Source organism: Molothrus aeneus, chromosome 1, assembly GCF_037042795.1.
Source record: "Molothrus aeneus isolate 106 chromosome 1, BPBGC_Maene_1.0, whole genome shotgun sequence".
Taxonomy (NCBI): domain Eukaryota; kingdom Metazoa; phylum Chordata; class Aves; order Passeriformes; family Icteridae; genus Molothrus; species Molothrus aeneus.
The window spans coordinates 17,742,528-17,766,800 of NC_089646.1; the positions used below are offsets into that span (position 1 = coordinate 17,742,528).

The 24,273-nt window shown below is 39.3% G+C and overlaps 1 protein-coding gene across 2 annotated transcripts in view; it reads left to right on the forward strand.

Moving 5' to 3' along the window:
• Positions 1-201: 201 nt before the first annotated feature.
• Positions 202-24,273, forward strand: part of ARHGAP21 (Rho GTPase activating protein 21) — a 111,634-nt gene continuing 87,562 nt past the window's right edge. For both annotated transcript variants that reach the window (XM_066552172.1, XM_066552180.1), the window contains exon 1: positions 202-575. In XM_066552172.1, coding sequence (XP_066408269.1) covers positions 489-575 — 87 coding nt within the window. In that variant the 5' untranslated portion in view covers positions 202-488. The remainder of the gene's footprint in view (positions 576-24,273) is intronic.

Sequence of the window (24,273 nt, forward strand, 5' to 3'; positions counted from 1 at the left end):
CCACCGGCCGGGGCTGCCGAACAGCGCTGCTCCGTCCTCGCTCCCTCCGGCGGCGTGTAGTGAAGTAGGAAGGATCGGACACCTCCCGCCTCTCCCCGCTTGCCCTCTCCTCCCCGCGGCTGGGGCTCTGGATAGGAGGAGCCGGAGGAAGAGGAAGATGACGGAGTGGGTGCAATTAGCCTAACAAGGGACGGGCGGCGGAGGCGGCGGCGTCCCCGCGCCGAGGACTGACACATCTGCTCTCTCTCCTCCTCCAGCCATGAAGGCAGCAGCCGGGGAGCGTAGCTGAAGCCCAGGGTCGTTCCGGTGCTCTTCCCTATGGCAACCGCGTGAAGGGCCGACCCGTCCCCCGGTGGCGGGGCTGGGCTGGCCGAGCCTCGCCTGCTGTGCGCGAGTGGCTCTGGCGTTGGTTCCCTCCTCCCGTCCCTTCCCTTCCCCGATGTGGGCTCCAGAGGATTTGCACCTCCTTTGTAACCGGGAATGAAATAATGGCGACCCGGTGGGCAGTGGGGCCACCCGACGGAGATGGAGACAACGAGCCCCCCCCGGGCGGCGGCAGCGGTGCTGGCGGCCAGGTAGGAACGGCAGAGGCGGGCGGGGCGCGGGCCGGGCCGGGGCTGGGCGGCCGCCTCCCGCCGCGGGGAACGGCTTGGCTGGAGCGGGCTTAATGGCCGCTCCCTCCCGCTCTCCCTCCCTCCCACTCTTCCTGCCCGCCCGCCCTGGAGTTGCTGGGAGTTGGACGCTGGGAGTGGTGCGGTTCCCCAGCAGCGGAGGGGAGGCAGCCGCCCGGCCGAGCGCTCGCCGCGCACTCGGGGCACCGCTCCCGGGCCAGGAGGCGGCGGCGCCTTCGCTGCCTCACGGGCCGGGCGGCGGCTCCGCTTCCCGCCCCGCGGAGCCGCCGCCGCCCTCGCCCTCGGGACGGAGGTTTCCCCGGGGCCGCCCCTTGGGCCTCTCGCCCCCCCGGCCCCGCGGGCAGAGCGTGGCGTGTCGCTTCCACGCCCAACCTGCCCGTCCTGGAGGAGCGCTTCGCTGGGCGCTCAGGAGTACGGCTTCGTGCCTGTCACATTTCTATCGTGGTGGTTTTCAGTAGAAATAAGGGTCTGGCCTCTGTCTGCTTGTAGCCAGTGCTTGCCACTTTCCTGTCTGCCCGCAGCCTCTTATATTAAGGAAATTTCTATCCATAGCATTTGTTGCTGGAACGATCCTCTGTGTATTTAGTTCAGAAACTTAATAGCATGCCCTATGGTGGCACCATTGCGTGTTTTGACTTGCAAGACAAAGTTTTTAACGCAGAACCGTGTCTGATCCTTCTGTGCTCCCTATTAATAGTAATCTCTCTGAAACAACTATTAACTCTAGATCGAACAAAATACATATAATAGTTTCAGTAGATTTGTTTTTGGATTTGTCTTAAACTTTACTTACAAAGGCAAGCTTGATTTTTGTATCTCTCAAAATTAGAGTATGTATATTGTGCTGAAGAAAATGCTGATTTAAATCCACACAGGGCTGTGAAATATATGCCCTTTATGTAGATATTCCCCCTTTTGTTTGCTGAAGTTGAAATACAATTGAGTGATTTTTAGGCATACAGAACTTTCTTTTAAGAGTGTGGCTGATTTTTTGTTTGGTTGTGGTATTTTATTTTGTGTGGTTTTTTTTTTCCTTAGGACACTGAGTTTTAGTTTACTGCTATCTTGAATTTACCCTTTTGCCTTGGTTTGGAAGTGTATGGTATTGTAGGATTTTCCTTTCTGCTATCACCTCAATTAAGAGGTTCCCACAGTCTCTTAAAGCTAGGTGGGTTAGGTGAAGATAAAATCAGTCTTAAGTAAGAGCACAGAAGCTAAGGCTTTGTGATAAAATACAGCTGAAAAACAGTGCCATGTTTGGAGAACCTGTTCTTCAGTACTGTTCAAGTAGTGTGGGAAGAAGGAGAAAACTGCGTGTCTAAGGGTAAAAATTAATATCTGCTTTTTAATTCTGTAATGTTGAAGCTTCTGGTCTTTGGCGCTGGCCCTTGTCATAATCTACCTCTCCCTGTGGCGGTAAGCCTTAACAAGGCCTGTGGCACTATTGGAGCTCATCGTGTTAAAGCTGTCTAATTGGGGACTACTAATAGGCGTGGAATTGCAAAATGGACTGCTCTGTCTGTTGTTTTGCCAGGTACTTACATGTTGGAGTTAAAATGTAACTGGTAGAAAACATGTGCTGGGACCTGTGATTGCCTTAATCACAGCAGGCCTGATGTAATCTTCGCTTGAACTTAGACAGCCCTGGTGAATGTCTGATCAAGGTTGCAGTGCGTTCTCAGTTGCCTTCGTGTAATGTTACTTCATGTTTTAAAGTTCAGTTTATTTTCTTACAACTTTACTTTCATAGATTTGTGTAAAATGCCTAGAGAGTGAGAATTTGTGGCTTGACATCTGCTCTGTTTGATGTAATAGTTACTGCACAGTGCTTCATGCGCTATATGTGAACAAATCCCTTCAATTGAAGTCTCTCGTGTTTGTATTGAACAGTAAGAATGGCTTTTCTGTTTAAAAGATCAGAAAACACCTTTAATGAAAACCAATTACTATAAAAAGGGACTTCAGGTTTCAAGAAAATTGCTGCAGTGACAGGGATTTCTAGTACTCTAATACTGATGTGCAAGGTATTAGCAATTTTGGGAAATGATTTATGTTTTTGGGACAATGGATCCCATATGGTGTTTGCATTATAATGCAGTAATTAAGTAATCTACATTTAATGCTTAGGTCTAGATATACACACAGCAGGCTGTCACGAGGAAGACTCCAGGCATAGCTGTTGTTCACCACAGTCAAGAGAGTGGCTACAGAAATAGGACTTAAACTGATTTAAAGTTTTTGGAAATGCACAACTGTAGTCATCAAGGTTTGAGCAAGAACTGAAAAACTTGTGCTCTGTCTTCAGGATCAGTGCTCAGACTAAGAAAGGGAATGTTTGACTGGGAAGTGGTGCTTCTGTGGGTCTTTGTGTACACAGGTAGGAGAATAGAGGACATGCAATTTGAGTCCTCTGGATACCACGTATGTTGGTTGATAATTGTGTTTTGTTTTGGAGACCTGCCTACTCTGATATTAAGTTCTGTTTGGTCACGCCTTGCTATGTTTTCTATTTTTATTTTCACTTAATTTTTTTTGTTTGTTTTCCCTTTGACACCGTATCTGGTGGTCCTTCTCAGTACCGAGCCCCTTCAGTGAAAGGATTGTTGCGAACAAAGATCGCACATTCAGGCTTGCAGGCTCCGTCTGAACATGGAGCGCCTGTTCAAAGGGACAGGTCACGTATTCTGGGCTCCTGGGGGAGCAGGCAGAGGGGGCCAGGGACTCTCAGGGCTGTTTGCCATTCTGTTTGAAATCTGACACACGTTTACACATGCAAGAATTGCTGGGCTTATGTTCCTAAGGACAGATAAGTGAGAGCGTGTTCTTTCTGGCTTTTAGATTAATAAGCATTGGCTATCTCTGTTCTGTCAGGTTGTAGCAGTATTTTGCTGGAGAGTTTAAGCCCTGCTGAGGTGCAGGCAGTACTGCTTCAGTCACAACATCCCACCTACAGGTCTATCCAGATTCGAGGCTGGAAGTGGTGTCTTCATTAGTGTAAATTTAATTTCCCATCCTTTGCCTAGAAAGGCAAAGCAAAAAGTGCTTTTTTTTGCTTTTCTGTTCCTACTGTTTTGTGTTTAAAGAAGTGCTGTGTCTCTTTGTGGTATAGTTTACTGTTAATCTATATTAAAAGTACATTCTGAATATTAAATGCAGATTTAAGAAAATATTAAGCACAGTGTGTGTGGCCTTAAAAGGCAAATTTTAATTCTTAACAATACTATATCCTCAGTTTATGAATAATAAAATGAATACTAAAATACTTTATCAAATAATTTTATTAAGACTGATATTTTTCTTTTGGTTTGGTTACATGTTTTTGTTTTGCTTAGCAGATGAGTTTTTAAAAATAGTGAATGGTCTTTAGTTATTCCCAAGAGTTTCTGTATTTGTCAAAAGTTAGGAATACATTTACAAAGACTTCTGTAAAAAAAAAAAAAGAGCAGCTGATCAGTACTTGCTTTGTGATCACAACTGTTCAATTTCAGAGAAGAAGAAAATCCACAATATTCTTACTCCTACACCTTATCAGAGAGAGTGCAACTGCATAAACTGAAGACAAGCATGTGCTGGGTCAGGAACCAGAGAAGGGCAATGATGGCACTAAAAATAGAAAATCATTTGGCTTCTCGCTAACAATAATGAATAGATCGTTTACTATTTTAACAACCCAGTTGGGATGACTTTAGTAAATTTCAAGTGGTGAAATTTCCCAGGTGTTAGGTCTCTCTACTATCAGAGCAGAATGCCAGTCTTTCTGTAATTGTGCCTGTAAACATGTGAACTGTTCTGGAACTCTCTGTTGTTGGATATTGATGCTTTTTCTATGCCTGATACCCAAAGGCCGGAGGGTTTAATCACAATGTTAAAGATCAGAATTAAAAAAATCCATTTATAAAATTTTATATGTCTAATAGTACACAATACTGATTGTTAAAAGTGTACATTACTTAGGGTTATAGAGAATTCACCAAAAAGCTTCCATTTAATAAATTCATTATCAATAGTAGCCTTACCTGGAGTTTTGGTTGCAACTGTTCAAAGAGCTTGAGTCAAATCCTGTTTAATCGTGCAAGCATAATGCTGACTTCTGCTCTGATTTATGTCAGCATAAGCCTAGGATAATTTGAGAAAACATGGATCTCTTCAATGAAGAAATGTTAGGTGTTTGATAAGTGACAATATCGAGCAGGAAGTAGTTCCTTCAAGAAAATGAAGGTATCTGCCTTCTAATGTAGCTGTGTTTAATACGTTTTTCTAAGGTGACTTCTTGCTTTCTAGTTACACAGCTTTGTTGATTGTACCACTTTGGTATAGTTGTCTGAAAAAAAAATACTTTGGCAAGAGAAATGCAGTGGGCTGAAAGTATCTTGAACTGTGTCCACATGAAATAACTGCTCTTACTGCATGCAGTATATGCATTATACAACTGAACTTTTTTCTTTAACAAGTTTGACAAACATCAAAGCAATAAGTTGACTTTATCTGTATAAGCTATTTTTAATGGTTTTTATTAAGATGCAAAAATAACGTCTGCTACTTCAGACGTATTGTTTAATGTAATTTGTATTTACTTACATGCAAAAATAATTGAGAGAACAGTTGGAGAAGAGGAGCTATTTAATCTCACATACTTTTACTCACACACTTGTCTGCATTTGTGATCTTTTCCCTCTTGTATCTTTGAAAACATCTTACTGGAGGTGGCTAACCAAATCATAACTGAACAATATGGACTCTGAAAAGAGTAAAAGCTGGTGTATTTTTCTTTAATTCTCTTACCACGTGCATATGTGACTGTGTAAATGGTGATTATAATATAAACATGTACAACCTGTGAGCCTTACTAAGAGAAAAAAATTATCTTTCCAAGGAAGTCCAAGTAACAGTGTTAGGCTAAGCTGTTAGGAATATCTACTGGTGCTTCATAGCTGCTGTTTTGGTTTTTTTCTCTGATAACAAATGGAAGAAAAAATTGAGGTTTTCTAGCATTCAGAGGTTGAATGCTATTCTTCCTTGCAGTTGTTTGTGTGCTAAATTGCATAGAATAGGAAGCAGATATAAAAAATTATGCAATGCTGTTAAATGAAAGCCAGATTTATTGCTTGTGGTTAACAGGAGTCATTGTTTTTAAAAAAGCATGAGTTAGCCCTGGTGTAAATGTTGAGGCTTCTAAACTACATTGAAACGATCTGAATTGACAGTACTCCAGAAGTCAGTCTGGTGGGCTGTTAGATACAATTCCATGATTGTGGAAGCTGTCAGAGCCTATGATCTCGTCAAAACCTTGAACTTAGGGCCTTACTACAGAGGAAGTGTTTGTCTGCTTGCCACAATAGATAATGGATATATACTAAAAATATGTTATGCTAAGCATGGTATGCAGACAGTGGATGTGAGTTATGCTTCTGGTCAGATTGATTTCTTTCTACAAAAATCTTGTAACTCTTTGCCTGTTTAAAATATGAAATGTAGATTATTGTAAATGCTGTGCATTTCTGCTGTCCAAATCCTTCTTATGTCTTGTAATTTTAATTTTTTTGCAAAGACACTCCATGGTATTTTTTGCCCATCACCCAGTAGTGGGCACACACAGTAGAAGTATAATGGGTAGGAGCAGTAACATCAAACAGGCTTTGATTGTGTTCATATCAGAGGCCTGACACATCTTGTAAACCTGGAAGTGCATAATCTTGGAGTTGCAAGGTGGGATTAAGCTGTTTTATGTATACAGTTCCTAGGTACATAAAGGTTTATTTAATGGGAAGGCTTTGTCTGTGGTGTGTTTTTTTCTTTTTGTTAGGTGTTTGTTTTTCTTTGGTATGGGTTTTGTTTTTGTTTTTTTTTTTTTAAACCATGGTGAAATGCATTTTTCATTTACATTAGTTAGATGGGAACTCTAGCTTCTCCCTGTATGGTTGTTTACTTTGGTAGCAGGGAAGCAATTTTCTGAATTTACTGTTTGATGACTGCTGTTGGATTTGAAGAGAACTCTTCTGGAGAGGTGATACTGGAGTTAAGTGATTGGATCACTTGGGAATAGGATGGTAAAGATTAGGCACAACTGTATGCTTTGTTCTCTGCATCTCTGTGCTGGGAGGCTGGAACTACTGCATTTTTCTGAATTGGTGTGCCCTGTTGTTCTGTATGCCAGGGAATTGTATTCAGCAGAAAGTGTTGCTGCTTTATATTTTCTGTTCTAGATTTTTGCACTGAGAACTTGTAGATAAGTGTTTTAATGAGGCCTTGGGATCTGTTGCTGCAGCTCTCTCCAGCCTGTTTGAGAGAGCCTGATAGAAATCACTTTAGTAAACATTTGGTGCTGGGCATGAGAGGTTCTGTGTGGGCATTCTGGAAAAACACAAACAGCTGTTTAGATTTTGACTCTGGCTTGCAAGTCTGAGTATACACCTTTGGGAGGGTAGGGAGTAGGCTTATTTTTGCTCTAAAATTCTTAATTTCCATTTGCCAGCAGCTGCTGCTTTGGTGAGAGTGAATGAGGTGCCTCCTTAGAGGACATGGCTAATTACAGATTGTCTGCTGGTGGAGGGGGGCACTCTGAGATAGACATTTTCTTTCATGTGTCTCTCATTTGCATAATGTGTTAGGACACACAGTATGGACTGCATTAAGCACTAGCAAATATGCTGTAGGGAATAATCTTGCACTGGCATCACTAAGTTGCCTAGATAACATAATCTTCATATTTTAAATGTTGAGGTTTATATTTGTCTATTTGAAGGCCAGGGACAAGAAATCAATAGAAAAAACATATAAACTGTAACGAGGAGAGAAATTTTAAATGTTTCTGAGTAATAGTTGCAGTTGGTACAAATAGGTTGAAAAGAGAAACCTGAACTTGTATGCGAATTTCGGTTTTTGTTTGTTTGCTGTGGGTTTTTGGTTTTTTTAGTTGACTGCTTTGTGGGGTTTGTGGTTATTTTTGGGAGGTTTTTTTTTTATTTTACTTAATGTAAATGGCAGTGTGCCCTCCTAGTTGTAGGTATGTATATCTCTACCTTTGAAATACTATTTCTTAATAAAAGTTCATTGCAAACCACTCACCCTTTAAAGGACTGTGTTTTGTTCTCTTCTAGTTAAGTTGTTGATCTTAATATTTGGGGCTTTTTGTGTTGCGAAGTTCAAGGCATAAGAGAGTGAACAATCCTGTAATAAAAAAGGTTTAAAAAATCAAATCTTAACTTTCCTGAAATGTTAGTGTTGAATACATCTGTGGAATTCTCTTAGTCTAAGTGCAAGGGCGGAAAAGTCTAAGATTCAAATGCTGATGCGGTTTAAAACTTTGAGGTGAATAGGCTCTTGGATACAACTTGTTCTGTCCATGGGGTGAGCTAAAAGAGAATCTTTGAACTCTCAAGAATCCCTTACAGATCACTTGGCTTGTGGCAGATAGATGCAGTCTGCTCAGTGATACATTCACAGCATTGAGGTGAACTATTCAATTTTGTAAACAAAACCAGAGCTCAGTCTACACCTTAAGTTGCAGTTTTATATTGGGAAACTGCACAGGGAGAGGTGTTGTTCAAAAACTAGTTTATGGAGCTAAAGTCATATGGATTTCAAAACCATAACACAATTCCCATTACTTTTGAGAAAAATAAAACATTATAACTTGTTCAGGTCTCTCCAGATGTAATAGAATGTGGAAGAGGTTGCTTTCCTAAGCAGCTTAGCAGATACTTAAATACAATTCTTTCATTAAAGTCTGTGGTGGTTTAGACATGTTTAAATGTACATGTCCTCAGTTCCATAATGTTTAAGAGGGCTAGAGGTCAGTCAGCATTTTTAGGAGTATATAAAGCTATCAAAATTTCCTTTTGATGCAAGAATTGAGAACTGAAACATTTAGCTGTTGTCTTTTTGTTCAGCAAAAGATGCAGCAGGTCTAGTATGTGCTCCTCAAGCAGGTCACTCTTCTTATCTGTGGGTTCTGACCTGTGTTTTGTAAGATAAAAATCTGTTTAGGGTTATCTCCAAAAGAAATGTTGCAGTTTTCATGGAACAAGCTGTCCCATTGCACTTCATGCTTTGTTGTTGTGCTTTTCTTCTAATTTTGATGCAACTTGAATAGGGAGCCTGTGACTCCAGTGAAAAGCATTTCCATGTAGAGCCGCAAACATTTCTTACTCATCAATGGCTGTAAAATCTGACTTGTTCCTTCTTGCATGCATTTTAAAATTTTATTATCCTCAATCATCATGGTAAAAGGTGAGTAAAAGTAAACTTTGCCTGGAGTAATCAATTTTCATAGCAATTTTTCAGGCCTTCTTCTCCATTCTCTGTACTTACACTGTTTTTGTATGGATCTGTCTACATACAGTCTCACATTTTCTGTATGCTTTAGTTATATTTTAAAATTTGTTGAAGAAGTTGCTTTGGAACTGCTTGTGAGGTGGGATTTAAACGTGATCTTTCTTAAGGAAAAAAGAATGAATGGCTTGTGTGCTACTCTGAGGGTATTAAAGTTTCCCATCTTGCCAAATTACCAATAATATGGAATTTGGAAGAGTGGAACAAGTGAACATGAACGACCTTCAGTATGCATTGCAATCTGTGTATCTGAATCAGATGCTGAGTAATTCAGTATCAGTAAGTAGTCTGGCAAGCTGGTATTCTGATCCTGGTGTCATGGAGGTGATTTTACAACCTCATTTCTTGCATCTCTTTTGATGGCATTTTAATTTTTTTAAGACATGAGAAATAGCATTCTCACTTTTTAAAAATACTGCATACAGAACCAAAATGGCCCTTGTAGCTGAGTCTGTGCAACAAAGGGCTTTTTCTGTATGAAGGTGTTATGAAACGTCATGTTGTGTAATGGAAGCTGGCCAATACAAGTGGCATTTTGTAGCCTATGCCCTTTAGGTGTTGTTTTTTTTGAGTTCAAAACTGTAGATGGTTTTGAGTAATTTTCTCTCCATTTGCACTGTGACTGAGGCTATGATTCAGCTGTGTATCTAAACAGGTCTGGTAACTGCTGTTTTCATTAATTTAATGGCGATGGAGAGGTAAAAGTGCTTCTTTTGTTGTCTTTCTTTGTAGAGAACTTTTGCCTGCTGATAGTTATTCAGATTAGTGAGGATGAATTGTCTGTGCAGAAATGCTCAAGGACTTTCTTCAGCACTAGTTGATGTAAAATGTGCTTTAAATGCCAAAGTGTTATGTCACATAAAATACTGAGAGGTAATGATTAACAACCATGAGCCCATGGGTGAAGTTTTAAATGTTCTGGTAGGTATCTCCAAGGATTAAACAGCACCTTAATGCTTGGTGTTGTTCAAAAGAGTGAATTGTCATCTATTTCCTAATAATTCTGGACATGTTCTCCGTTATGCCTCAGTATATAAATCCATAATACATTTGGAGCTGATGTGTCTGGGTTTCATCTCTCCCCATTTTTCCCTGTCTCAGAAACAGTATAGTAGAGCTGGAAAAGTTGTGGAGAAAGGCTAACTATGATAATTGAATATATGGAGTTGTTTCTGTATCAAAACCAAAACCAGAAGCTGGGACTTGGCAGTTTGGGAAAGAGGAGACTAGAGACGGGTGATGTTGATATGTTGTAGCTTTCTCTGTTTTCATCTTGAATTTCTGTGGATCAGCTCTTTACTATCTGCACCAAGAACTTGGCAGTGTCAGATGAGCATGGTGGGGTTAGATCAAGCAAAAGGAGATGGTCCTTTGCATAAAAATTAATTAAACTTGTTACTCCACTCCTTGATATTACGAAAGCTAAAAGCATGTGTGTAGTCTGGATATATTTTTGAAAGAGCAATGCTTTTAGAGTTACTCTGTACCCTTGTAGTGGAATGAATTATGGATTTGTGAATAATTAAAGCTGGGAGGATAGTCTAGTGGTGCTTGTTTCTGTGTTCTTTCCTAATTATTCACAGCTATCAGCATTTGGTCACTGTTAGAGCTGGCCTAGCTGAGTTTTCGATCTGATCTACAGGTGTTCTTACATGTTCCAGTGCTGATTCCATAATAGCTCATCAGGATTCCTTCTGCTTTCAGGAGGTTCTGTACCAAGCCTGATGAAACAAGGCAGCTGTTGGTGATCAGCAACAGGAAATGGAGTTTTTCAAATATTCAGAACCGGGCCTATTTTTGCTTCTTGAAGATACCAAACTTATGTCTTTGGTTTTACTTGTTAAAGTTATTGCATCATATGGGTCTAATGTTCTCCAGTTTTAATAAGCTAAATGAAATGCACCATTGCCTGCTTTTGTGTTCAGTCGATCTCTTCTCCATCCCCCCTACCAGATGAATGAGAGCTCAAGGTGATTGAGGATTGTACACACAAGTTACATATGTTGTCATACTTTTATTTCTGTTCTACTTGTTTGCAGTCAGACAAGTGCTTTTTTTGCCTGTGGAATAGTTTTCTCTGCCACCTTTTTAGTGGACTGCATTACATACTTACTTAATTTTTGATTACAAGTCTTATTACAGCAGCAAACTCAGTAAACTACTTAGATCCTGTGGAAAACTCCTTTCTCCTTTTGTGGTGAATGATGCTGCTGGGACTTCTGCTTGTCGTGGAATAGTTACTTCTCTTTCACTCTATTTCTACAGTTTTAGGGAAGGAAATAGTACTTTCAGAGGCTACACAGCAAGCTACATAGCTCCAAAGGAATGGGACTAGGTGATGTAGGGATAGGGAAAGGACTGGAGGGAGAAGCTCCATCTGGCAAAATGAGACTTCTCCCCTTCACGAGTCCTGAAAATCAGTTATCCAGAAGGTAAGATAAAAAAAGGTAAACTTCTACCTAAACAACTGGGAAATGAGATGGCCACAAAAATAGTTCTCTTGAGTTGGGGTTTTTGTCTTTTGTGGGTGGGTAGACAAATAACCTCCACCCCCAAAAACTATTTTTAAAGCTAGGTCTAAAATGTTAAAAGGTATCTGTGGCTAAGATGGTTTCTGGTCTTGTAATCAGTGATTCATGGCTGAGAAACTAAATTCTTTAATGCAAGTGAGTAGAGACAGTGGTAATATTAGACAGTTACTCAGCAAGGCGTGTTCAGGGTAAACAGTCCTCACTGGTAAGTTTGTCTGTGCAGAATCATTTTTTCCTTGTTTCATTTAAATCCTAGACTTGGATAAACTTAGGAAAAAATCTTGTGTTCAGTTAAGAATTCAGTGATGCCTGTTTTTCACACTATCCCGGTGTGAGTTTGTTTGGGAAAAGATTTTCCCCTTGCAACTCCCTCAGCCTGTTAACCTTTATACATTTCATGGCCATCATTCAATGTCTTAAAAGTTTGGATAATGCAATGTCAGTAAGTGATGTAATGGTTGTCTGTAAGCTGCTTTGCAGTTCACAATGGGAATCTGAAGTTTGGAACCCAGATTTTTTGTGTTAGGTTCTGTGTCTTCTGTAAAGGAGGTGAAGCACAAACACCACAATCATCTTATTTTGGATAGTGCAAAAAAAGTGAATGATCATGTTTTAGTGGGGGGAGGGGTTTGTTTGTAGTTATTTGGTATGTTTTTTGGTAGTGTGTTGCTGTGTGGGTGGTGGTTTGTTTGGTTTTTTCTTTTTTTTTAATTATTGGATTTTTTAAAAATTCAAACTATTAATTCTACCAAATGAGTTAAGGGGAAGGCATTATGTGTGAGATTAAAACCAGGATTTGTGGGAGTGACTTGACCTTAAATTCAGTTAATACTGTGGTGACTTTCCCCACTTGGATAATCTGGTCTGGCAGATTTTTCTTTCCTGCTTAGGACCCAAGATACCTTGAGCTTTCATTCCTTGGAAAGTGCCTCACTCTTCCCTACTTTTCTAAGTGGGAAAGCTGGATTACAAGAATATGTCCTGAATTGAATGTTGCTAACCTTTTCAAGCCATGAGGAACAGTGATTGTCCTTCTTTGTGTTCTTTATCCCATGGTGCAGTTGTTTTTTGTGGAACTTGATTACTTTATTGCAAAGACACTTCTCATTTGGGAAAGAAATACAACTAGTTGTATTTTGGAATGACTCACTAGAGAAGGATCTTCCAATTTATTCTTACTGCTTAATAAGGCTGTTCTGGCCTATGTGCACCTTACTTCACAGGCGTGGTTTTCTCTGTTACCTTTACAAATGGCTGTTACAAAGTGGGAGTAGAGGCTTTACTCTTCCATTATACTGTTTTGTACTTTGTGTTCCAATGAGTTCTGAGAAGTTCCATTGTATTTATTGTTTTAAATGGTTGAAGTCCAGACTATTTTAAGTGCAGATTTAGGTTAGATGATTTCAGAAATGATAAAAAATATATCAGAAGACATCTTGTGTTGTTTATGCTAATAAAAGTTTTTTTAATAATCGGTGGAAAAAAGTATTTGGTCTAGTTTAAAATATTAAAAAGGGGAAAAATTACATTTATTCGTACTTCATAAATTAAGTCTTTTCAGCTGGAGATGGTTCTGGACTTCAGCAGACTTTGGATTAATGATTCTAATAAACGAGCCTTTGGAAAAAAACTTTAATTCTTTTCAAAATCACTTGTGACTATTCTGTTCTTTAATGCTGACTGCCTTTTGTATTATGTGCTAGAATATAAATAAATGACTTGAATTGTATACTTTCTTCAAACCTTCTTTTGGAGAGATCAGTGTCAGGTTTAAGTAAAAATATGTCAAGCAACTAACATTTCTTCACTTGTTAGAGTAAAAAGCCTACAAATACTAGTTCTTTGTATAATGCAAGACCATACATGCTATAGAAAACCTGACATGCTGTTACATATGAAGTCACAATGTGAAAATATGAAGAATATAAAAATAACTGTATATTGAAGCTAAACTCAGTGGAGGTAGATACATTTGTTTCAGGAACAAAATGTTTGTCTTTTTATGCAACTCCTTTATTCTTACTCAGATTTAGAGGGTGAGAAAGCTTGTCTGTATAAAGGAAATCTGTGAAGAATGAGGCCTGCTTTTTTGAATGTGGCAACTTGAAAGTGTTGTAGGTATGTCTCCAAAACCAGATAAGACTCTTTGTTGTAAAAGTAGTACGAGTTGTGAATTTAAAAAATGGAAATTTAATCTAAAAAAAAATCCCAAAAGCAAAACTAAAAGAAATTCACGAGCATCTTTCCATAGCAAGTCATGGACTAAAGTATAATTATACTTCATCTAGTGCCTCCTTCCAGCATTAACAGACTTTGTCTGTTTTAAGAGAATTTTGTCTTCCTGGTGTGGTTTTCTTCTCTGTAGCTACCACAGGATTTTGCTTGGAGCCTGGAAACCACTGCCATACCTGCAGCAGTCTCTCTTGTGTGTTAGATCTATGACTTAAGAGTTTCTGGCCATCTGAGAGCCATATTGAGGTGAATTTGTTCTTCTGTTTCCTCCTTCCTTCCATGTGCACATGTGATTATATATTATAATTGTGAAAGTGGTTGCTGAAGCCAGAGGAGGAATGGATACACTTTTGTACTTATATTGAAAGTCCAGTGTGCATGGTAGCAGAGGGTATTGCAGACTGTATTGGTCATGAACAGGTAGGGGATGTTAGGGATTTGAGCTAGAATGTAGCGCTTCACCAAAAACAGTCTGGACCTGATTTGCCTGCAGCTCTGATTTGTGTAGCTGCTGTAAAATGCTTTCTCACTACTGAAGATACAGCACAGATTTAAAACCAGTTTCTACAGTATCAGTGAATCATTGAGGTTGGAAGGCACTCCTGAAGATCATTCAGTTCAGTAAACTGGAGCGGGCTGTCCAGGATGGTGTCTAGGCTGGCTTTGACCACAAATATGGAGACTCAGCAGCTTTTCTGGCAACGTGTTTCAGTGTTTGATTGTGCTTACAGTAAAATTTAGGGTGGTGGTGGTGGGTTTTCCTCTATTTCAGTTTATTTCTGTACATTTTCTAATTTCATACTTGGCCTCCCGCTGGACCTCTTCCTGTTGTTCATAACCCCTTTAATTTCCAGTTCAGTTCACTGTTCTTTTTTATCTGCCCCACACTTCATTAGTTTGTCCATAAAAACATAATAAGAGACAGTGTCAAAAACCCTCCTGATGTTAAGGTAAAAAAATACCTGCTACTCTCATCTACCAAGCCAGCCAACTTTTTACAAATCGCCATCAGGCTGATTAAGTATGTTTTATTCTTGATAAATCTACCTTCTTGTCCTTTGTATGTTTGGAAGCCTTTCTTGTTGCCTTTCATGTCCAGTACCAGGTGAAAACCCAAGTGGGTTTTGGCTTTCCTGTGGGCTTTGGCTTTCCTAACCCCTATCACTGCATGCTCAGACAGTGTCTTTGTTTCTTCTGGATCACCTGGATTATGCTTGTGATCCTTGTACACTCCCTTTTTCATCTGAGCTCAGCCAGAATCTTCTTGCTTGCCCATGCAGGCCTCCTGCCACCTTTGCTTGATTCTTTGCACACTGGTAAGGACCATTTTTGAGCTTGTAGGAGGAGATCCATGAAAATCAACCAGCTCTCCTGGACTCTTCTCCAGGACAGACTCCTTTGAAATTCTTCCAGCCGATCAGTGAGCAGTTCTGTTCTGTGGAAGTGCGGGGCTGTGAGTCTGTTATGTGGCTTTGCTCTCTGCTCCCAGGATCCTGAACCTCGTTGTTCACAGTCACTGTAGCTGAGGTGGCCCCTGAACTTCACATTCCCAAGAATTCTTCCTTTTCTGTAAATACGAGGTTTAGTAGATTGCCTGTTCCTTTTTGGAGTAATAGTCACTGGTGTCAGAAAGGAACTGTTAGCACATTCTGGAAACCTACTGGATTGCTTGTGTTCTGCTCTGATGTTAATAAAATTATTGAAAATAATATGTATTTTATTGCATATGTTTTTTGTGAATAACATAATTCTTCTGAATTGGTCTTGTACAAGGTAAAACCTTTACAGGCTGTTTGCCAGGAACTTGTACAGGGGAATTAAATGCAGAGAAGAGGAAGTTTCATTAGATGATTAATCTGTTTCATCGTATGATATAATTTGAAAGCCAGGATGTAAATTTGATAAGAAAAGCAGTGAAGAGGTTTGGAAAAGGACTGTTAAATAAAACTGAAACAAGAGCTTGAATTCCTGCAGTTAAGTAATTTTTAGTTATTGTTGATGTCAGTTTAGTGTTGATGTAATTATTGGAATCTGGTTGAAACTATTTTGGCAAGTTGTGCTGTCTTTATGTCTCGCTGCATCTTAGTGGGGTGCAGGTGTCTTATCGTTGTTTGACATGATGTTTTGTGCAAACACATCCAGGTCATGGAACTTCTGCCATTTGGCCTAAAGTTGCTCAATGGTGATTTTTTTAAAGAAATAATTTCTCACTTGAAAGACAAGGTTGGGAAATACATTGTCTTTTTACAGACATAGTAAAAAATGAAAGCAAAAGCGTCCAGAAGAGAGGCAAATATTTTTGCACAAGCTGATTACTGTCACTTATGTAATGGGGAGCTTGGCACATGTGTAGTAGCTCGTGATTGATGGGTCACAGTGTGTGTACTCATACTTGGGACAAGACTGGTAAAATACATTCCTAAGATATACTGTGAGCTTAATACTATGTTAGGTGAAATTTTTGCTAAGGGTCAAGACCTGCTGCTGGCTGAAAGAAGGTTGTGGTGACACAAGGCAGACTTTCTGCAGAAATACAAGCAACTCTCAATGTAATTCGTGTGACTTTGTTATATAATGAATAGTCAACCTGTACTTTTCCACTGATAAACCTCCTGCTTGTTTCTTGGTTTCTGCTAGTGTGTTGCTTTTTCCCTCTATTCCACACATTCAGCTATGTTGTTTTTCTTTAATTTCTTTTTGAATATTGTAGTTTTCTATAGCTTGTTTCCTAGGAATTTTTGGCTGTAATATTGGTACTCCCCTGAGTACTGACAGAAGTCTGATACCTGATATGTTATGATTGATTTAGGACTTGCTTGTTGAAAAGGTATGTTTTTCTTGAAATGGTTATTTCATTAAGTTTCAGTGGTACATTAATTTCAGACTTTGAATGTAGCTCTCACAGACTGTCTCAAACTTGTTGATGACATTTTGTGTGGTGTGTTCTTTTTCATACAGAGAATGTGTTGGTCGCTGAACAGTTTTTCAGTCTGTTGGAATACACTGGCTTGGTTGGGTTTATGTATCATGTCCTGGGTTTGTGCACCTGAATTTCTGTCTCAGGTTGTTTGTATCAGTCTTTAGTTATTAAAAGTTTCTTTGAGATTTTAAGTGCTAGTACATTTGTTCCGTATTTAGTAGGAGTCTTTAGAGTGGCAATTTTTTAGTTCCACTACAGTGCTGAACTTTTGTAGTTCCACTACAGTGTAGTTCCACTACAGTGCTGAACTTTTCAGTTAAAAAAATATATTTAAAATTAATTAAAAATAATTGTTAATGCTGTGCTTGTGTAGCATATCTGTTTGGCCATACCGTTCACAACGTTTCTAAGCATTTGTACTCTGTAATTTCTGAACATTGTATTGGTGTCATTCCCAATCTGTTTCCTGTTGTGTTCTTCCCAGAAGACCATGCCCAGTGTTTGGCCCTCTCTGTGGGACATGACAAACTGGAGAGAGGGAGGGCGTTCAGGGCCTGGAGCGCTTGCCTGGACAGGAGGCCACTGAGCCCAGCTTTGCTCAGCCTGAAGCAGGGAAGGCTGAGGGGGCAGCTGGATGGGGCCTTCAGCCTCTTCAAAGGGAAGGGGTGAGAAAATGGATGTAGTAAGGGAAGCTCCAGGGGAACACAAGGAGAAAAAATTACTGTTTAGGGTGGTTAAACATTGGAACAGCTTGTGAGAGGTCCTGGAAGCTTCCTCTTTGGAGACTTCTGGGACTTCACTGTGCGAAGACTGCAGCAGCCTTTTAATCAGCAGTCTCCAGTGTCCATGATTAGGGCTATATGTTTGTCACTTTTTCTTGGAAGAAAAACATTGCTACCTTGTAAAAAGCCTTACTGGCGTGTCCTTTCTAATAAAAATGAGGTGTTTCTTAATATAGTTAGGTGATGAAAAGGACATCTGTCCATGCCTATAGAACTCTTTAGAAAAATTGGAATTAGATTCAATGCAAAACACTGGTGTGGGGCTTTTTTTCCTTTTTTTCCCCCTGAGTACCACCTGTATAATGCCTCATAAAGATTATATTTTCAGTATAAACTAAAGCTCAGTGAAATTGTGTTATTTTGGACTAGTCTGTTTTAGAGATAAAGGTGTTTTAGGTATAAGAAAAAAACAAACAAATGATGGATCTTGGTTTTAAGCCTGTCTCAAGAACTTCAATGAGATGACTGTAGAGGATGTGGCTTTTCATCATCCAGCATAAGTTTTTACTAGGGTGATGATTAGGTCAAATTTACAGTTCCTCTTTATTGCCTAACTTCGCAGGATGAAATTTCAGTGATGAATATGGGAATCAGGTTGACTTTGTTAGGACTGTTTTCTCTATGTGTTTCCTGTATTAACAGCTTTTTCAGGTTCAGCGCTCAGGAAAAATGAAGGTACAAATTTGCTTTCTAGAGTTTTCTTTCTTTCTTTCTTTATCCTTACCTTGGGGAATTCCAGAGATTGTGTTTTAAACTCAGTTCTTGGAAACCCTTTCATTGTGCTTTAACTTCTCAGTGTAATTAATTCTCTCTGTCAAGGTCTTGGGAATAAGGAGTAGAAAAGATGGATCTCTAAGAGTGATAAATCTGAAGGGAATGGTGGAGTTAGGATTTAGGCCATTGTACCACAGCCACCTTGCTTGGCCTTTATTTATTAGTGAGATCAATGGATGTTATTACTGATCTCTAAATAACATTAGTTATGTGACTATTTGTGTGCAGGGTTGGAGATAGGCTTGGGAGTAGCTCTTGACTTGGTGGGATGGAACCCTATTGGCCAGAGTTTTGGTGTGGCTCTGCTTGTACCTTTTCATTAATAGCAAACACCCCAAAATATTTTCAAGCTTAAAAAGATTTTGCACAGCTTTCTCCTCTATAAAAAGCTGAAAGGAAAACAAAGTTATTTTATTGGTTTAGAAATTTAGGGGACTGTATCTCCACTCCCTACTGACTAAATGAGAATAAGTCCTTCCTTCTAGAAGTAGCTCCAGGTGAGGCTTTTTATTTATTGGTTTTCTGTTATGAATTGAGTAAAGATGGTATTTCTCAGAAACCAGTTCCTTCTAGTTCTTAGATAGAAAATGTTTCTCCAATCTCCTCCGAGGCCAGGCTGCACTTCTGGTGGCATTCTTAGTAGTCTCTGGCTGAAGTGGTTCACTGAAGGGGCAAGCAGTAAGCTGTCAGGCTGGCCAAACCCATCATCTCTAGAAATGTCATGTATGCTTGAGAGATCATTTGGAAAGTGGAACTTAGTATTAGTTGGACTTTTTGTGCTGATGAATGGTAATGTGCTAATATGAGCAAACTTCTGGTTTTTAAGATGCTTCCTGCATTTAGGGAAGCAAACATTCTCCTTGTCTTAACCTTTCAGAGGATATCTGACTTTTCTAAGAGTGTTGGAATGATGAATTGTGCCACCAGCATAGTGAGGTTTAAGACTGTAATTCTAAGCGACACATCATTACTAAGATCTACTTAGATACCATCCCCACAGAGCTACGTGTGTTGAGTTCTGTGGTTTTTTGCAATCAGTGTATTTCCCTTTAGTGGTAAGCAGTAAAAATTACCCTGGGTTCATAGTGTAATTGAAATGTTGAGGCCAGAGGGTGAAGCTATTGACTTCCTCTGTAAATGTAATGGGGCAGTGCTTCTAGTTGACGAAAAGCAGGTCTTTGCCAGTGCTACAGTAGTGTTTTGCATACTGTGTGTTTTTGTCATATAAGTTCCTTTTATCCTGTGGTTAAGAAATAAAAAGGTTTTAAATTCCATTGTATGAAAGAATTATTAAGTATTGTGTCAAGTCTCTTTTGTGCCACAGCTCATTTGCCTGTTACATACAGAAGAATTTAGACACTTGGCTTCTCTGCACCTTGGATCATTTACACATGCATTGTAGTAATTTTACATAGTAATTTTTCACATTGCATCTGCAAATACATTATGTTGTCTGAACTGTAAAACACCCTGGGATTTCAAATGTACTCCTTTCTTCAACGTAATGCTGCTGTTAGCATCTACCTGGTCTGTACTTCACTGTTTTGAATTTCCTAACTAGATGCTTAGACCTGGAACTATAACCTGTTAAAAGAAGTGCAACACTACCTTTGCTCTGCCCGTGTTTTCTGAATTTGAATTCTTGCTCCCTAGAAAAAAATTATCTTTAGCTCTACAGACATACAAAAAATGAGGAAAGTCCAGTTTAATCTATTGGAAAATGTGTGTTGATCAGAAAAAAGAGTTTCTTGTTCCGCCTGTGCTCATGATTTTTTGCCAAGAATATTTCTGATTCCTTAATTTTCAGTTATATTTTTTCCTAAAGGATATATATACACATTATAAGATCTAAATGTATTTAAAGTGCTAGCTTACGATTCTGCCAGTTTCTTTTTTTACTTTTGATGAAAAGATCACAATATCTGTATTTCTGTAAGATAATTGCATGCTGAAGTAGCAGAAGGCACTACAGGTGAAAATGCAAGGCTTGTTTTCTTCAGGCAAAAGATAGTGTCAGAAGTAAGTGGTGTAATGGAGCAAAAAAGTAAAAATTCTTGAATATGATTTCTTTTGCTCATGGCATCAGTCTGCCCATGTGTTGGTTGCTCTGCAGTTGCTCTTGAAGATCCCTGGCCAATTTTGGTCAAATTTCAAGGCAGGAAGATGGTCTCAGAGATAATGAAGTGCCTGGAAATTCAGAGTCACTCAGTAGGTAGAGGGAAGCAAAGCCCTGGTTAATGCCTTGCACTGCAGGTGAGGTGGGGGAGCTGTTGTGGCCAGTCAGCACATGTGGGACTGCCAAAAAGCCATTCTTTCCTTTACAGGGGATCAGGCAGGACCAAAGAAGATGAGGGGGAGTTACAAGATGTATGAGACCAAAGTCAGTTCTACTACTCATGTAGCAACTTGATATGTTTAATTTGTTTCTAAAATAAACCTTAAGCCTTCTTAGAATTCCAAAGCTCCCTGGAAAATTTGCTAACTTCTTTTAAAGGGTATTTTCTTCCAAGTAAATCTACCTTTGGATGAATGAAGACTTTTGAGAAGAGATGGAAATTTGCACAATGGTGGGGAAAAGCTTTGATCAAGTCCATATATTTTATAAACAAAAAAGAATGGAAGCCATGAAAGTTAGTTTCAGATTGTGTCACATGACTGATCTGATAACACTGTTCATGCAAAACTGGGCTTGTTCCTAATAGAAAAAATTATGGAAAAACTGAAGGAAAATCTGAATTTTTGAATCTCTTCCAGTTATGTAAATTGCCTTGAGAGATTACTAGATATCATAGAGATCAATCTCTGAGGTTTTTTAAAAAAAGACCAGTTTTTAGCATATGGAAGCATCATTATGGGGTCTAAACTGAAATTTTTTTTAGTACAGGAAACAGGGGTGTTTGATTTTGTTGTTTGTTTGATGTTCCTCATCTTCATTCAAGTGAATGAAAGCTTCATCAAGTTCTAGACAAGTCTCTGGCACTGTGCAAGTTCAATATTTGGGGACAGTCAGAAGAGATAGCTAGGCATAAGTCACCAAGCCGTATTAGTTAACAAGCTGTTTTTATTTAACTCTCCTTCTCTTGGGAGTGACAAGTGGTGATACTTGTTTCTCTGCTGGGTTCTGTATCTTGAGTTTGACAGGACTCTGTACTGCATTATGTTGTCTGTAATCAATACAAGTTGCCTGACAGATTTGAAAGCCTAGCCCAGAGTAGCTTTATTTGTAGCATATGTTAGCTGGTATATTTACACTTTACAAAAGGAAAGTAGAGGTGCGGGCGTGAAAAACGTTGCTCATTAGTAATCCAATATCTTAGAGTCTATGTCCCCTGCCCATGCATCTGCAGGAAAAAATGTGCTGGCAGAGGACTTCAGACTGCACTGAGTAACTCATTGTAAATAATGTTTCTACATGGCACCTTCCTCTGTAGCATTTGTGTAACTCTAACAGAGTGGGAGTTCTACTCAAGCTTTACATTTGAGGCCACAGGTGGGGAAAGGAGAAAGGCCTTTGGGAAGGCTCCTCTGAAGGTTACTTTGAGATCTCTGTTGGTGTGGAGGTGAAGTGGCCAAGGAGAGTGTTCAGCATCAGGGGCCTCGCCAGCTGGGGTGCAGCAGCTTTAAAAAGGTTTGCTCTGGGAGCTTAGGGTTCTTGCTCTGTGGGAGACCTACAGGAAGGTAGTAAGGAGTGTAATGTTCACTTACAAGGTTTTTTTAGGGTTTTTAGAACACATGTACAATGACTGATCATTACTTGAATTTTGGGAGAGCAATTCTAAAATTGTCATTCTGAAGCCTAACACCTTGAAAAACTAGTGCTGAGTTTGAAGTGTTTTGACTCTGATAGTGCAGATGGTTTATCACTATAGAGATATCCAATCTCTAAGGGTAAGTTATCATTTAATAAAAACATATTTTTGTTATTCATGGGAAAAAAAAACAAACCCCAACCCTGTATGTTAAGAATAGCAAAATAAGGATGTTCTGTGAAAAAAACATAAAATAATACTATTTTATATGTTTTCCAGCATGCCCAAACTGATTTTCTGGGTTTGTTTTTTGGTTTTCAGTTCAGTCAGTGAACTAGTTAAGTGAAAGAAATGTTCAGAATTTTTTTGTTGTAGTTGAGATTAGACTTCTGCTTTCTGAAACTGGAGCTTATGCTTCTGACTGAGAGCTCAGTACACTCCCTTTCTTATTTCACTGGTGGACTGCCTTCTAGCTGAGAGAAAAGGAAGGGAGAGGAAGCAAATGTGATTATTTTGCTAGCTGATAAACTCACGTTCTTTCACACGTGCTCTAATGATTTTATTTTAATGAAGATTTTATTTTTCTCATTTTAGCTGGCTTCAGGAAGAACTCAGCTGTTCTGATTGCCAGTTAGGTGAGGGTATGTTAACTTCAAAATTTGTACTTGGTGTTGAAGGACAATTCTGCTGTTATTCTCTGTGTATCAGAGTTGTGCTTTGAAGTAGACCATGTAGTCAAGTACTGAGAACATACTATTCTAACAGAAATAGGAGGATTTTATTGAAAATGTTGTAATATTTCAATAGTTCTCGTGTTTACCAACAGTAATATTTTTTAATTCTGGTTCTCTTCTTACAGTCTGAATGCAGAGAAAGCAGGAATATGTGTGTGTTGTGATCAGGCTGGCACTGTGTCTGGTGTGACATGGGTGTTGCTTTCTGGGATTGTCTTTCAGGCAGGTGATTCTCTGAGCACAAACAGTTCAGCCTTCTGAGCACCCCCTGGTCTCAATAAGAGGGTATTGGGCTGGAAGTGAAGGTGCTTCAAGCGTGGTCACAATTGTTGATTAGTTTTATCCTAGCCTTGTATTTAGAGACTGCTAGATTGTTGAGAAGACTTAAATGTATTATAATAGATTTGCTATCTAAATAAATGTCCCAATAAATTGAAAGGATTTTCTCTGTAATCACTAAAGGTAATACTGTGTTTTCCTGTGTGTTTTTATAGGGATTAAGGTATGTAGGGATTCTCTTTTATTACAGTGGAAATTTTAGGATTCTGAAGCCCTGTCTTAAGCTGGCAAGTAACTTAGGTCTGGCTTTGTGCTGGGATCAGAAAATGGCCGAGCTCATGGCATGGCACTGCAGTGTAGTGAAGAATGCAAAGACAGCAGGAAGTCCCTGTTAGAATTCTTCCTGTGGTGGTGCTCAAGCCAGTTGTGAACCCATGTGTGTTCAGATAGGATCACTAATACTGTAAGTGAAAAGCCTTCTGTAAAAGTAAATGTGTGTCATTGATACCAAAGCCATTACATTTGATGTGATTCAATTTAGATGTTTTTACCATCATTCCTGGGGGTAAAAAAAAAAAAAAAAAAAAAAAAAAGAGGAAGACCTACCTACTTGCTAACCTGATCATGGCTGCATCATTGCTGGTGTGAACACTGTCTTATAGAGATAGAGATTCAGATGTAACCTAGAAACAACTAGTAATGTATCTTACAGTTAGTGTTTGCATGGGGACAAATACGTGGTGGTGGGTATGCATTATGGTAGGAATAAGCATTGCAGTATTTTCTTTCCATGTTCTGATTGGACATGAAAAATTGCCATATAGAGACATTTCAAATTAAAGTCACATTGCATTTTGTCTTAGATTGGAGATGATGTAAAATAACCAGGTGAATAGTACTAATGTGATCTAAAATGCATTTGACAAATAGACTTTAGTAAAATTTTTGCTAGATTTTGCTGTTTTAATCCTCTGCTGACATAAAAACTAAAGATAGTGAGAGCAAGTGGACACTGAAACCAGTGTAGTTGTGTGGACACTGGATTAGACAAACAGGAATTTCCCACAGGAGCAGTACATTTGCCATCCAGGAAATTGCAGGTGGAAAACAGGTGATCTGCTCTTGAGAGACATTGAGCTTGTAGGTAGCAGTGATGATAGCTTCAGTAAACTTAAATATTCTCAGGGGCTTGGTCTTGTTAACACTGTAAATGTTACCAAGTGCTTAATGGTGTGACAGAAGTATACTTTGCATGAGAGTACATATGGCTTTTATTTCTTACTCAGTCCTCACTAAACTTGGCTGTGCA